This window comes from Lycium barbarum, chromosome 7 (genome assembly GCF_019175385.1).
Source record: "Lycium barbarum isolate Lr01 chromosome 7, ASM1917538v2, whole genome shotgun sequence".
In the NCBI taxonomy this organism is placed as follows: domain Eukaryota; kingdom Viridiplantae; phylum Streptophyta; class Magnoliopsida; order Solanales; family Solanaceae; genus Lycium; species Lycium barbarum.
In genome coordinates this window covers 134306679-134322561 of record NC_083343.1, presented here as the reverse complement: position 1 = coordinate 134322561, position 15883 = coordinate 134306679, and the positions used below count along the sequence as shown (strand labels likewise).

Genomic DNA, 15883 nt, shown 5'->3' with positions numbered 1-15883 from the left:
TGAACATGTAAAAACACAAATGTTAACGTGACACATAAATTTGGAAGTGTCTAGATGATCATTTTGTAAGTTGAAGTGTTCAATTGACAAAATGGAGATAAGTCGAGGTGCCTATTTATGCAAACCTAAAGTTAGAAGGCATACCTGCAAACTGTGGCAGGTTTGAGGGCATGTTTATATATCTTTATTTTAAAAAAACATACCTACTTGTAATTGAAGGAAAAAAGATCGAAATGGCTTTCAAGTATGCATTTAAAGTCACTTAATCTGGCAAAATATGCTCTTATTTCATACGAAACCTAATCGAGCATAATTAGAAGACCAATTGGGGCCAATTATGAACCTCCACACATACATTAAGGACATATTTGATCCAATTAAGTTCTTAACTACAAATATGCAACAACTTAGTTAAAATATAGTGAACGTTTTCATCAATTTAAGCCCTTACATTTTGTGCTATCTTCTCTTTATATCCATCAAACCACCAATCCCGCAAAAGTTATGAACAAGTAAACAACATATATTAATTTTGCCTATTCGATATGACTTAACATTTTCAAGATAGGTAAAATGAAGACTTAATGTCATATATAATCCATCATGACTTGTGAATAATGTAAATTTGTCAGTCGAACATCACTTGCGAATAATTTAAAAATAAATATAATAACAATTGTACTTAAAATCATACTCCATGTCTGACATCACACATCTTACAAGTTTGTCAATGTAAAATGACATGCAAACAAATTAAAGATATGTATAATAAAGTTATGACCTACCCGACATGATTCGTAGCAATCTATCATAACTTGTGAATAACTTAATGTCATGTAGAATAAAGATTATATATAAAGTCATACCTCATAGGCATAACCTGTGAACAACTTCAATTTTTATTATTTCGGGTGTATAGTGCCATTGCTATTTTTGTATCAATTATTTAAAATGTCTTTGATCCCTTTGTTTATACATATTCACAAGTTTTTAGAATTATTAACCGATCCACCATTTAATTACTCATACGTTATGTTTGCTACTCCACAATTTTATGGTAATATCTATATTTATAAAAAAGGAGAGGTACAAGCAATGTGGTTAAGCCAAGTGGCAAGCTAATAACAAGCCACTTGGCAATTTTAAGACAATGTCATCTAAGTTATGTAATAACTTAAAATTAATCAATTTAATACTAACTTAATAAAGGACATTTAAAGATAAATATAATAAATCTATATTCAAAATTTAAAACCTAGAGATTAGCCTAATTTGGTGGAAGGAAACTATACTAAGTTTATCATTATAAGTAATGAAAACTTAAATATATTTTTATATATAAGAGTCTGTATATCCATTAGATTTTTTAATATTATTTAAGTGTAGTAGTTATCCGTACACTTTTATATGTACATATACATGAATAAGCAAATGATGCTTAATTACTGAAAATAAGTTTAAATTAATAATATTGAATTTGAAGATAATGATTCATTTATTAATTTGAATTTAAAAATAATTTCATAAAGATAAAAGTCGGTAAAGGTTTACGAATTTCCGCATAAAGAAGATTAATGCAGATTAGGTTATTATGCATCTTCATTCTTTCAAAGATAAGGATTTACATATTTTTAAAATACTATGTACATACTAATTCGTATTCAAATTAAATTTGAATTGACCCATATTCATATATATCTTTTTAAATTCTTTTGTGATTACCTTGCTTATCTACAATATGAATTTGAGTTTAAAATTAAATTTTGTTACAATTTGAATTGAAACATAAATATCTTTTTACTTCTTTATCATTATCCACTTATCTTCAATTTGAATTTTGTGTTGAAAAACAATTGTATAAATTAATGAAACCCTAGCATGAGGGACATTGTTCTTCCTAGCCGCATGCCCCCACCATTGCTGGCATTTACGCTCTCATAATTAGGTCCAGAAGTTCAATATGAATGTTGTTAAAATTTGTGGTATCATATACAACGTCATAAATTGTTTATTTTTGTATGTTTCCACATGAGAATGATCGTTAAATTACATTATAGATTATCTTTTGGTGATATTGCATAGTTTCTCTCTTTCCTTGGAAGGTTTGCTTAATTTATTAGCCATGAGTATTTTTATGTCACTTATTATCTATTATTTTTTTCTTGAAAGCTTTTAATCTCCTTTTACTTTTCTTTATTGTATTAGGATGAATTAAGGTTTCATATTTATATCTATGATATGCTTCTTTTCATATTCTTGCTTAATGTTGATTGACATGTTTTTTCTCTTGTGACATCATTTAACTTTTGAATGAATTAGGTGCACGAACTAAAGTCAAATACATTTTAATGGTGGTAGTGGTTGACTATACTCAACAATGACACAACAGAACTAGAAGGTGGCTCATGGAGTAAAAGAGAAGAATTGTGTACTTACTTCATGCCTTAGTCAGCCATTAAAGCAGACACATTTGCTATGGAGCAGGTTCCTTACAATTTCTTAATAGTTAAATTTCTCTTTTGAAATTCTATGCAATTTTATGGAGTTCAATTAATTTCTTTTTTTGTAAAAAGACAAACTGTCTAGATCATCGGCACAAAGAAGAGAAAGCATGAACAATTAATAGAGAATATTACCTAGCTAATAATTCTAGATCAATAAAGTCAAAATTAATAAGTTGGGAAATCTTATAATCTAACCCTATCTTGAAGCTACTTTGCTACTTATCTAAAGTTAAAAATTAAAAACACAGTTTATATGTTAATTAAATTAAAAAGAGATGACAGACGTAATCTTATGAAAGCTATATTTACAATTGTAAGTTCTAGATTAAAGTCCAAAGGTAAAATAATAGTAATGCTTAGCGACTTCTATACTAAAATGAAAAAGAAAACATGAAAATATTTGCTGATAAACAAAAATTAGCATGATAGTGAACATGTTTGAAAAAATACAAGAGCAAAAAAGCCATGACAATAAATTTGAAGAAAGAAAAGTATCGAAAATAAATCAATAAATTTAAATTCATGTATAGATAGGATAAATATTACAATTTAGGAATTATCTTGCCTTCTTTCCTTTAAAAACGATAATGTAGCATGTATAAGTATGGTGAGGGTTTAGTCATTTCTAATTGCACGTACATAGCATGTATTAATATGTGATCCTATAACTTGAATATATGTTTTTTTAATGTTCGAAAAAAGTATCACTGTTTTCATTCATCTCATATATTTATGAGTCTTTTGGAATTTGATTTTGAAATGGAATGTAGTTTCAATTTGTTAATGTCTTGCGATCTGGGGTCTCTTTGCTATCTTGAGGCAATTTAATTTATACATTTGGTTTCTTAACGATCATTTGATTTCTAATTCATTTATCCCTTCATCCTTTCTCAAATGCTATAGAAATGCAATACTATAAATCAAGATTATGGACAACAGTGAAGTACGTATTTATGCTTAGATTTACATGTAAAGGCAAGAATTATAAAGAGCTTGGACTTATTAAGAAGCTAAATCTAGATGAAATGAATGCACGGTCCTTGGATTTATTGATTGTCATTTTCCTCGTTGGGGACAACATGTCTTTGACCGTCGAACCATTTTGTTTATTCTATTCAAGCCTAATCTCTTATAACTAGGTTCTAGACAAAGTTTGCTAATTCTCAATTTTCCTACTTTGTGCTTGGGAATTCCAATGGGTGCGGGAAATAAAATGTTGGATCCAAGATTTCACCTACTTGATGACAAAAATTAATGTAATATTTAATCAAAGAATCTTTATTTGTGGTAGATTTGTTTGTACATGTTTATTTCATGGAAAAGAATTTGGTGAAATTGCAAATAATATGAGAAAGAGTATATATTATGCAAGAAATAATGAAGATTCAAGTAAATATGCGAGGAAAAAATATTATTTTCATATTGTTTAGTGAATATCCAAACCAGTATTGAAAAAGAATATTATGGGAGAATATATTATGGAAGATTACTTTCAAGATATGTTCTCTAAGCTTAATGGAAGGACTAATATTAGAAATTCAAATTTCAAATATAGAATGGCTTAATACACTAAATAAGAGATATTTGAACAATATATTTTTGAAATTTCTATTATATCTCTCCACTCTTTTTTTGTCTTAAACGATCTGTGTATCGCACGGGTATATATACTAGTACACTTAAAAAAGCGTCCATACCGAACATATTTAAGGGCAATGTGCTTTGAATCGTACATCCCATAGGGACCAAACTCAAAATTACAAAAGTTAGTGGACCAAAACTAACATTTCCAAAGAGAAAACAAACAAAGAATGAATACGCGCCTCTATCTCGACCTTTTCACCTACACTTATTTCTGATAGTATTTCTTTGTACATTTGTTCAACAAACCCTAACTTTCACTAAATTCCATATCCCTTTTGTTTTTTTTTTCCTCAAATTTATTCATTTTCTAATTTTTGCTGTATTTCAATCAAAAAGTTGTTGAAGAATTCAAATTAGTGTATTGGGGTTTCTTGAATTTAAGTGAAAGTAGAGATGATGTTTAGTTTGGTAGTAAAGAATACCAGTAGTTGCTAAGGTAAAAGAAAAAAAAAAGAATTTAAGAGTATTGGGGTTTGTTGAATTTTAAGTGAAAGTAGATATGATGTTTAGTTTGGGAGTAAGGAATACTAGTAGTTGCTGAAAAAAGAAAAAAGAAAAAAGGATTTAAGAGTATATTATTATACATTTAAAAAGAGAGGAAATGGTGGATGAGAGTGCTGGATTAAGTGCTAATAACAAAGGAACTGGAAATGAAGATGAGGGTAACACGTCGCCTATTCCTAAGACGGTTGGTTATTTTCGATTTCGTTGCTTTTATTTTGTCTCTGCTTGTATACATGTTTGCATTTATTATTAGTGTTTGGGCTAACTTATATGCTAAAGCCAACAATCATAGGGTGTAAGTAGTGTTGTAAAGAGGATTTGAGCTTGTAATATCTTGGTTTTCTTGTACATATCAAAATGTAAACATGCTCATTTTAATTATTATTACTCCCTCAGTCCCAATTTATGTGATGTCGTTTGATTGAGCATGGAGTTTTAAGAATGAAATGAAGACTTTTGAAACTTGTGGTCTAAACCGATCCATGGACAAATGTGTGGCTATAAATCATTAAGGGTAAAATAGAAGTTTAAAGTTAAAAGTGTTACTAAATACGGAAAGGTGTCATTCTTTTTGATAATGACTAAAAAGGAAATAGTGTTATATAAATTAGGACGGAGGGAGTATTAAACTGTTCCATTGGTACATGCTACCTCCTACCAGTCTAGGTACATGGCAACTCTATGTACCAAGTAAGAAGACATTCACCTAACATTTTTTTTTTTATATTGGAACCTTGATCTCCAACTTCTTAACCTACTTGATTGACCTATTTACGAAAAGCTTGGGTGCAAATAAATCTTGATGTTGTGGCATGTGACGTGTTGTGAGAATCAATATAAATTAATTAACTATGCCTCATTCTGTAACTAGCCGGGGCAATCTAATGAATTATTTGTATTCATTGGTTCATTAAAGTTTGGCTATTTGCACTATGACTGTCAACCTATTGTAACCCTCCTACATGTGAGTATCGAATAGGCTGGTTAGTTATTTTATTGAGTATGTCCTTTTATAGGACTGAGTGGACAAAGAAAAACTTTTCTCAATCAGGAATCATTTTCATCAAAATCCAAACATAGTATTATTTCGTCCTCTTGTTCCTTGTTCTTATTATATTAGTTACAAGCCTGTGATTCCGGGCCTGGATTAAGTGTATAACTTTATTGGGAGCTCATTCTTTAGGGTGCTGATTTTAGTTAGTTCGTGATTGCGATAAACTAATTAGTGAATATAGAAGCATCATATTTGTATGAAGGTCACTTATGAATTGAATTGCTTGCATTTAGATTTGCTATAATTGAAAGTTAACCATTTTCTACTTTGATGAATTCAGCAGGGATTAAACTGTAAAGTGAACTTGTCTTTTGTTTCTGGTTGGATTTGACTTTCAGGTGCAAGTAGGAATGTCGCCAGTTTATCAGGTTGGAAGGAAGTTAGGTAAAGGTGGTTTTGGTCAGGTCTTTTTGGGTCGTCGTGTTTCTGATGGAGATGAACCTTCAAATGGTCAAGGGGCTGTTGAGGTATGTACTTGCTCGTCCCCTTCCCCTTCCCCCCCTCATTTCTATGTTAGACAATTTGTTGTCCACAAGTAATATAAGGGTTTAACTCTCACTAGTTTATCTTTTTGGCTCCAGGTTGCACTGAAATTTGAGCATAGAAATAGCAAAGGCTGTAGCTGTGGACCTCCAAATGAGTGGCAAGTTTACAAGTATGGATATGGACCTCTTTTGAAGTGAATGGATGCTCATGTTGGAATATGATTCTGATTGGACTAAACTTGTTTTGTTGAGCAGTACTGTTGGAGGCAGCCATGGAGTGCCTAGAGTGCATTATAAAGGGAGGGTAGGAGACTATTATGTAATGGTATGTGTGGTGAAGTTATGCTTTTTTCCGTTAAATGTGCAGTAGAATTATGCTTTTGCCATTAATATTAACTGACATAAACATTAACATTGGCAAACTACAGCTTTAAAAGGTTTAGAGCCCGTTTGGATTGGCTTATAAGTTGCTTATAAGTTACTTATAAGCTGTTTTCAGCTTTTTTGAGTGTTTGGTTGGCCAGCTTAAAGTCATTTTGTGCTTAAAATAAGCTCAAAAAAATAATTGACTTAACTTATCTAAAGCAGCTTATAAGCTAAAAACAGCTTATAAGCCAAAAAAAATAAGTGAGACTACCCCAACTTATTTTTTTTAGCTTATAAGCTGCAAACAGCTTATAGGCATAAGCCCATCCAAACAGGCTCTTAGTTGATTTTTGAGTCAGAAAGTCAAATTAATTGTTGATTTTTGGAACTCAAGGAAGGTTCTGCAGTGAAATGTTGAACTAGGGGGAGTTTTTTTGAATGATGACAATCTGTATGGGAGGTTAATGTAGTTGACCCGCATTATTTTGGTTTCATTGGAGGCCTTCAGGTGCTCTTTTTCACTGGTTGGTATGTTACTGAGTGTCCTTTTCAGGAATGACAAGTAAAGACTGGTTTTTTGAACAGTGACTTAGGTAGTTTCTTTGATAGGCATAGGCTTTTGGATAGATTGATGCTTTCTTTTAAATATTTTTTTGGATAAGATACTCGTTTTGGATTGAGCCTTTGGTTTGCCTGCAGTTAGTGCTGCTACTGAGATTATTTTGAAGAATGTGGACAGTGGTTCGTGTATTATGTGTGTTGGGATTACATAAGGATGCACTTATTGACCACATTTGTTCTATGCAGGTTATGGACATCCTAGGACCTAGCTTATGGGATGTATGGAATTCCTCTGGGCAGGCGTAAGTATCTAATGCTTATTTTCTGAGCAGGCTCTTTTTTTCATGCATGTCATTACCTTTCTTTGTATAGAGAATATTCAGATGTAAAATTGGACTTCAAGCAATAGAACGTAAGAGCTTCGCTAAGCTTTTCTACTATTGCAGGATGTCTGCAGAAATGGTAGCATGTATTGCAGTTGAATCTCTGACAATTTTAAACATAATGCATGCGCACGGGTATGAAATGCTCCCTCCTTGTTACTACTACTATTATTATGTCCAATCTAGTTGTCCAGCTGGTGGTTTCATAATTTATGTTAATACTTTTGAACTTTCCTGCTGGATCCAAGTATCTTTTCTAGTGATTGTTGTTCTCGACCTCAGTTATGTGCATGGAGATGTAAAGCCAGAGAACTTTTTGCTTGGTCAGCCATCAACACTGCAGGAGAAGAGGTTGTTTCTAGTCGACTTGGGACTAGGTAAGAGCATTTATTTTACTGTAATGTAATATCATAGCTATTATAGATTCAGTATTCCATTAATGTTTTCCTAACAACCAAATTACAGCAACAAAGTGGAGAGAAATTGTGAAAGGTCCGCATGTGGTATATGATCAGCGACCTGACATGTTTAGGTCAGTTATATGTAGTGTTATCCTTAGCCATAATTTTGGTTTCTGCCACTTGTTCTGCTTATCAACCTTTTGTGAATGAACTTCTAGAGGGACTGTTCGATATGCAAGTGCTCATGCGCACATGGGAAGGACTGCCAGTAGAAGAGATGATCTGGAGTCACTTGCATATACACTCATTTTTCTTCACCGAGGAAGGTTGCCATGGCAAGGATTTCAGGTATCTGTAGTAGCTTCTCTCGAATTTTTGAACTGCAGTAGAGTCAAGTTGTTCTTTTCAACTTCCAGCTCGTCCTGTAATAACAAGTTTTTGTTCTGATGACCATCATAGGGAGATAACAAATCATTCTTGGTCTGCAAAAAGAAGATGTCAACGTCCCCAGAAATGCTTTGCTGCTTCTGTCCACCACCTCTGAGAGAATTTCTCGATACAGTAATAAACTTGAAATTTGATGAAGAACCTAATTATTCAAAGTTAACCTCTTTATTTGGGAGCTTGCTTGGACCTGATCCTGCAATAAGGCCAATTAACACTAATGGTGCCCAAAAGGTGGTGTTTTGCACGTCTCACCAACTTTGCGTATTTACTCGGGCTTATGTATTTTGACTGTCTATAACCTTATCATGCTATTATTGTAGATGTTTCAAGTTGGCCAAAAGCGGGGGAGATTAAATCAAGAGGAGGATGAAGAGCAGCCTAGAAAGAAGGTTCGCATGGGAGTTCCTGCAACACAGTGGATTTCAATTTACAACGCCAAAAAGCCCATGAAACAGAGGTGAAGATTTCATTTCATATTATGTGCTTTTCTCTGCAAAGCAATTGAATTATGTCCTACGTGCTGAAATTACATTATTCGGTATATTCTATATTTTTCTTTGTGTTAGTACCTTCTCTTTTGTAAGGTAAGTATAAGTATAATTTTATTAAGCTAGTACCAAGAAGTTATGTTGTTATAGTACCAAGAGGGTACTGCAAGGCATTACAAAAGAAAATTACTCCTAACTTGTTATATCTTTGACATCATGGTGTCCAAAAAAGATGTTCCACATTTTCTATCCTATGCTCCTTGCAAAACAGACTATGGATACAATTGGATTTAACTACAGATAAATGCTGTTTTTTCCTCTTCAAAGTATCTCTTCTTCTTTTCTAGCTAAATACTCCACATGATGCACAATGAGAGTCTTACAAATCTGTTTCAGCTTGTTAGTACCTTTTACTGATTGATTTTTTTTTTTTAATGGTTGTTCGTTTAGTAGTAAAATCTTCAATTGTACATCTTTGGACAATTTTCTTTGATTCCCCTTTTTTATGCAAATTGGTAGTAGGAGGGTGGGTAGCCACCTCATGGGTGGTGGGGAATAAAGACGGTTATTGATTTTGCTATTGCAAATTTAATTTAGGCTGATGATCCTGTGCTCAGGGAGACATGTTTTATTCTGAATTAAAACACGACTCTGGTCATTGCTTTTGGATTTGCAGATTAGATGCTGATGATGCATATCGTTTTGATAAGTCGTTTAAATTTGTTTGTTATTTGGAAAATTTTTATCGGAAACAACCTCTTTACCCCACAAGTCTGCATATACATTACCCTCCCTAGACCCCACCTGTGGGTTTACATTGGGTATGTTGTTGTATTTGGAAAAATTACTGACGTTTTTATGCATAAATTTTGCTGTACTTGGAACTAAGCATTGCTGTCTTCAAAAAAAAAAAAAAGAAAAGTTATTCAGCACAGATGCCTTTTTTTTTTTAAAACTGAAAAGTCATTAAGAGGCTGTAATATCGATAATCCAGCAACCAGAAGGTGCTGCAGATTGCGCGATTAGGAATCTTTTCCACCTTAATTTTTTTTTGTACGTGCTGCTTAGGCTCTTGCTATATATTTTAAGTAATTGAGGCAGATTTTTAATAGTTCATATTGTAGTTTCTATGTCACTTGGAGTCTTGGGCGGTCTTGTTGTGTAAACTCGTAAGATGGACCTCTTTTTCTGAGGTAAAGATAGTTGTATTAGGAAATTTGGTACACTTTTCAGAATCAAGGAGCCTACTGTTGCTCGTATAGTGTCAATGTATCCAAGAGTTGTATTATCATTTATCGATTTTCAAGAACAACTATAAACCTAGATAATTTAGTTAGTGTTTCGGGGCACACTGTTTTGTCGCAGTTGATTGAGTGTAGTATTTTGAGAATCGTCCTTCATCTGTTCTTGACTTAGTGTAATGAGTTTAATTTAGCTTTCAACTTCCAATAAAAATCACTTTGCATAAACTTATCTCTCTGCTATATTTTTTGTTTTTATTGCCTTTGGAAAATTTCGGGAATATCTTTATATGAATTTCATTGTGGAGAAGCTTGATGATCTTGTGCTGCATTTAGTTGGTACATAAACTTGAGCAATATGGTTGTTTTCACTACTTTTAACAACAATTTGCCCTAGAAGTGTGAAGTAACATGATTGGGAGAAATATATGACTTACTGGGCTATTTAGGTCACATGGAACTTTAAATAATATGATAAAGACTGGCTGCCACTATACGGTTTTAAGTGCCTAGATATGGTTACTAGAAAATTAGAGATTTTCAAGGATGAGAGTCCTAGTCTGTTCAGTATGTGGTGGTAATTGTAGATAATGTACTTCATGAGTTTCTTTACACGAGTGCACTATGTAATGCGATGTAGCTTCTTTTTAGGTACCATTATAATGTAACAGATGCAAGGTTGGCAGAGCATGTGGAGAAAGGGACCGATGATGGACTATATATAAGTTGTGTGGCATCTTGTTCTGGCTTGTGGGCTATTATCATGGATGCTGGAACTAATTTCACAAGCCAAGTTTATGAGCTATCACCATTGTTCTTGCACAAGGTAAATGTGAATTCCGTTTATTCCACTATGCTAATGGATCCTTCATTTGCTATTGTACATATGTCAAATAGTGTGATGTTAGTGTACGGTACTTGCATATATTTTTCAAAGTACAATAAAACTTGGCCAAAAAGGCGGCACGTACCCCTACCAAATACTTCCACATAATAATTTGTGTGTATTGAAGCCAAATCCATGCGTGTTATAACATAGTTCTTATTGCACTTCGCTGCTGCTTCAACCTGATATTTAATCTATATTAGCTATCGTAATGCATTATTACAGGAGTGGATTATGGAACAGTGGGAGAAGAACTATTATATTAGTTCTCTTGCTGGTGTCACCAATGGAAGCTCTCTTGTTGTAATGTCAAAAGGTGTGTCCTCTAATTTCTGCAGGTTGATCCTATGTGCTAAATTTTGATTGGTATTACACTTTACCTGCAGTGTTGTCAAAGGCTAGCGTAAGCCCTAAAGCTAGGTGCAAAACAGGCTGAGCGCTTCGCCTTGCTTAGATGGCACCTTAGAGCAATCACCAAGGCGCTAAGGCATACACCTTAATACCAATGAGATTTGTCCCGAAGAGGCAACACTAAACAATAAATGTTTCACTTAATTATAATTATTTTAATTCCTTTGCCCATGTAATTTTTATGTGCTTATATTTTTCTTTTGATGAAGTAATAAATTTTATTAATAATGTGGGCATGGAAACACCCGTATACAACAACTCAAGAAGTATAGCAAAATGTGGAAAACCTACAAAAAAGGAGACCGTTCTTTACGAACAACACCCAATCATCTATACATAAAGAAAACTGTCGGGGGCACCAAAAGGAAATAAGAGATAAGAGGCTATGTTTCAATTGTGCAAAGTTCATCTCAGCGTCTTCAAAAGCTCTCTTTTTTTCTCAGGTTTTTTGGTCTTATTTTTCTTTATAAAAAAACATTCTTAGGTTTTGGCCTTTCATGAACCAATGGCAGGACTATTGTCGCTTATTCTGCTATCTTGAAATATAAAGTAAGCTAACCAGTTCTTGTCATAAAAGTCTGCATTGATATGCATATTTGTAATAACTTTTGGTGGTTCTCTGTAACATAATGTAGTACTAAGCTAGAGAACTAGATGTATTATTGAATTGTGCCTATGGTTTAATTAAGCTGTAATACAATTCTTTTGTTGGGTTTCATGATATAACTGCCGAGTATGGCTTCTACTGCCATCCTTTCTAGTTGTCCCTTTAAAAATTATTCTCATGTTGATTAAACTTCGTTACTTCTTGAACCTTGATATTCTAATTTCCACTTGACTCACCTGACTCATGAGACTATAATATGGATCTATCACGGATAAGATACTAGCTATTGCCAGGACAACTCTTTTCTCGTGTAATGGTATTACTAAATGTCTCTGCCTGTCACTCATTATATTAGATTTGTTCATTACAGTGTCGGTCTAAAGATTGTAATATTTAAATATTCAAGTGGTCAGATTTTGAATTTCAGTCTCTTTAAGTCTTAAGATAATAAAACATTGTTCTATATCAGATTAGAATTCATGTTCCTATTCTCCAATCAGTCTGGATCAAGTCTAGTAGTAGAAGATGAAAGAAATACTCGGAGCATGTATTATTTTATTCCATTCTGCTTACACCATTTCTTTGTGTATGCTCCGCTTTGCTCTTTGTTGCTCTACTTCCCTAGCAACCAGCTTTGGATTCTCCTTTAAGGAACTGTGTTGAGTAGGGATTTGAATAAAAACTCTATTTTGAGGCTCAATGTTTCTGGACTCTACTCCTCTCCCCCGGCTCACTCCGCTCTATGCCCAAAGCTTCAACTCAATTACTTGGACATAGGGATTTGACCTACCAACTGCAGGCTCAGGTGCGAGAACGGTATCCATTGCCTGCTTCCCCTTCCCGATAATGTGTTTACTGACCACCCGCTTACTACAAGAATACAAGAATGTATCATGATGAGAATCAAAACAGTCATGTGAAATCTTCCATTTGGGGTTGTAGTTTATTGAATGAATGTGCCAGTTTGGTACCACCATTTTGGGATCGAGAGATAATTGGCTGATGTTTATACATAACAGACATGCATAAAATGCATACAGTATCTGTGACGCACACATGCAAACGCTGGCAGTGTATGTGTATGCATACATGTATACTTGAATGTGTGCATGTACGCGCAATGAGTAACATTGTAACCTGAATGGTTTGAAGCAGTGTTGTCAAAGGCGCGCTTAAGCCCTGAAGCGAGGCTCAAAACATGTTGAGCGCTTCGCCTCGCTTTATTTGCGCTTCAGTGTCATCAACAAGGCTCTAAGACATACTGTTCCTTGACAATGAGCCTCTCTTGAAGAGGTGACACTAGATAATTGATATTTCACTTTATCGTAATGTTTTTACAATTTCTTTGTCCATATATTTGTTGTTCATACTTATTATTAGTAGTCTTGGACTAAACATATATATATTTGTTTTTTTTTCACCATTGCGCCTTTTTTAATTAAAGCTCACGCTTTATTTTGCGCTTTGCGCGTAAAGCCCTAGCTGACCTTAGAGCTTTTTTGCGCTTTTCGCTTTTAATAACACTGGTTTGAAGGCATTTTTTCCTGTCTCAGTGGCAAAATGAGAATCCTGTTCTAGGTAATGGACTTTGTTAAAGAAGAATGCTAAAGTCATTATTTTGTATTTGCAGGCACACAGTTCAGTCAGCAGTCTTATAAAGTAAGTGAGTCATTCCCGTTCAAGTGGATAAGCAAGAAGTGGAAAGAAGGGTTCCATGTAACCTCCATGGCAACTGCTGGAAGTAGGTGGGCGGTTGTTATGTCTCGCAATTCAGGTGTCAGTAACCAGGTTGTTCCTCTTTCTCTGTCTGCTTGTTTGTGATTATCTCTTCTAGCCCACTCCATCTTATTTTCATTAGTATCTTTATTGCACCAATAGAAGCCTAGGCTTGAGAGAGGAGACTATTAATATCTTAATCTTTTTTCGTTTTCCGACAGTTATTGAGAGATCGTTGAATTATAAGAGATTTATTATGGGATTTTGCTAGAGAGAAAAATAGTAATGTCAGGAAACATAGGAAATAAAGGAGTAATTGTATTTACTCAATGGTTGAGCGAAAGCACAATGAGTGATGCGGCCTACGGGGCGTGTTAAACATAAAGGGAGTTGTGAAGCGTTTCTTCGAAATGAAGCTCCTAATTTATCCATATATGAAAGTTTTCAAACATATTAGTGCTTATAACATCAAGCTGGAATAACAATTACTATTTATTTGATAATAAAAAGTACTAGTATAGGCAGTCTGTAGCACCTCAAATTAAGCATCATTAGATGTAATTTTAAAAAAGGCCAGAGAAAGATAACTTTAATGTCAAAATTGATAATCAATTTTCAATTAATAAATTATAAGAAAAAATTAGTACCCCTTTTTTTGAAAACTGGTAACTTGAGAACAAATTATTACCTTTCAACATTTAATTTTATGATAATCGCTTTAGTAACTCTACTCTTTGAGTTGAAGAGAAACTAAAGAGAAGTCTATCAGAAGTAGCATAGAATTACTTCCAACTTGTATGCATCCTTCTAAACAAAACTTACCTCCGTGTTGTTTACTCTTTTTAGTAGGTGCATGACTTTTTGTCCCACCCATTTTTATCAAAAGCGAATGTGCCTCTATGATGCTACTTCTAACTTTGTATCATCTACTCGCACCCCAGTATGCCCCTTCCCCCCTTTGGTTTTATCATACACTACTACTAGCTCATGATAAAGTTGCTTTCTTTCCCTTTTTCCGGATAGGTAGTGGAACTTGATTTTCTTTATCCAAGTGAAGGCATTCATAAACGATGGGACAAAGGTTATCGTATTACAGCAACAGCTGCTACATTAGATCAAACTGCAGTTATCCTGAGTGTGCCTCGACGAAAGCCTGGCGATGAGACTCAGGAAACATTGAGAACATCTCAGTTTCCAAGCACACATGTCAAGGTAATTTATGTAACTTCTGATGTGGAATGTGTTATCATCTGCTTTAGCTGAGATGTCTGGAAGAGCTTGGGTACATACAGACAGAATTTGATATCTTCAAACAGCTAATTTTTTCATGGTTGCATTTTGAGTAATATTTGCAGTCTCCATGTAGGTACTTTATTACATGTGACCGATGTATTATATGAGAATGAGTAATTCGCTTTTTAATGCGCTTTTTTCTTTCTTTTTTGTGTTTGCTTTTTAATGCGCTTTTTTCTTTCCTTTTTGTGCAGGAAAAGTGGGCAAAAAATCTTTATCTTTCCTGTCTGTGCTATGGACGAACTGTATCATGAGAAGATGCAAAATCTGACATTGGATGTTTTTCGTTCACCCCTTTTTTAGCTGTTCTTTTCCTTTTTCTCTCATTGTCAATTGTAAAAAGTGGTTGATTCAATTATTATGCATTGGAAATTTTGATTATGGTGGCACTTGCGTCGTTTAACTTGTTTGAATAGCGCTAGCCTTTTGGTAAACTTTCTTATATCTTATGTATATACCATTAACAGCACAAAATTCCAAATTTGTGAATCCGTCATATCCATTCTGTTCAGTGCAATTCATTTCATTCCAATGTGTAAATCCGAACGAATTGCCCTTCTTTTGGGGTGGCTTTTAAATTTTGCCCCTCATATTTGAAATCTTTAAATTTTGTCCTTCGGCTAAAACTCATGGGTTCCAGGTTCGAGTCTCTACCCAGTCAAAAATTTTAAAAAAATTCGCAAGGTAGAGTTTAAATTTCACTATGCTCCTACTGGCATACACTTGTTAAGGAATTACTAAAGTTATGTCGGATCTGGCATACTTATGCCTTATGGGCAGACTTGGCATAAGTATGTCGGGTCCGGCATAACTTTGGTAATTCCTTCACAAGTTTATGCCGGGTCCGGCATACTTATAGGTAAACTTTTAATGGGCAAATTTTTAGTTAAGC

The 15883-nt window shown here is 33.9% G+C and overlaps 1 protein-coding gene across 4 annotated transcripts; it reads left to right on the top strand.

The window, feature by feature from the left end:
* Window positions 1-4356: 4356 nt before the first annotated feature.
* On the top strand, window positions 4357-15517 carry LOC132604614 (casein kinase 1-like protein HD16). Of its 4 annotated transcripts, none has more exons than XM_060318196.1 (16): window positions 4357-4836; window positions 6045-6173; window positions 6288-6361; window positions 6447-6495; window positions 7365-7420; window positions 7565-7636; window positions 7784-7878; window positions 7967-8033; window positions 8121-8250; window positions 8362-8580; window positions 8670-8806; window positions 10730-10904; window positions 11190-11280; window positions 13613-13770; window positions 14722-14940; window positions 14976-15059. In XM_060318196.1, the coding sequence occupies exons 1-16, from the start codon at window positions 4750-4752 to the stop codon at window positions 15042-15044; spliced, it is 1827 nt and encodes a 608-aa protein (XP_060174179.1). In that variant the 5' UTR covers window positions 4357-4749; the 3' UTR covers window positions 15045-15059. The 4 variants fall into 4 exon arrangements, with proteins under 4 accessions (XP_060174179.1, XP_060174178.1, XP_060174181.1 ...); XM_060318195.1 differs by having other exon boundaries at window positions 4358-4836; window positions 6447-6516; XM_060318197.1 differs by lacking the exon at window positions 14976-15059 and adding an exon at window positions 15186-15517 and having other exon boundaries at window positions 4361-4836; window positions 6447-6516; window positions 14722-14910.
* The last annotated feature ends 366 nt before the right edge of the window (window positions 15518-15883 follow it).

Coding starts and splice junctions, on each gene's coding strand:
- LOC132604614 (XM_060318195.1), top strand. CDS start 4,750: ATGGTGGATGAGAGTGCTGGATTAAGTGCTAATAACAAAGGAACTGGA. Junction 6,362..6,446: donor AATGAGTGGCAAGTTTACAA/GTATGGATATGG, acceptor TTTGTTGAGCAG/TACTGTTGGAGGCAGCCATG. Junction 6,517..7,364: donor TAGGAGACTATTATGTAATG/GTATGTGTGGTG, acceptor TGTTCTATGCAG/GTTATGGACATCCTAGGACC.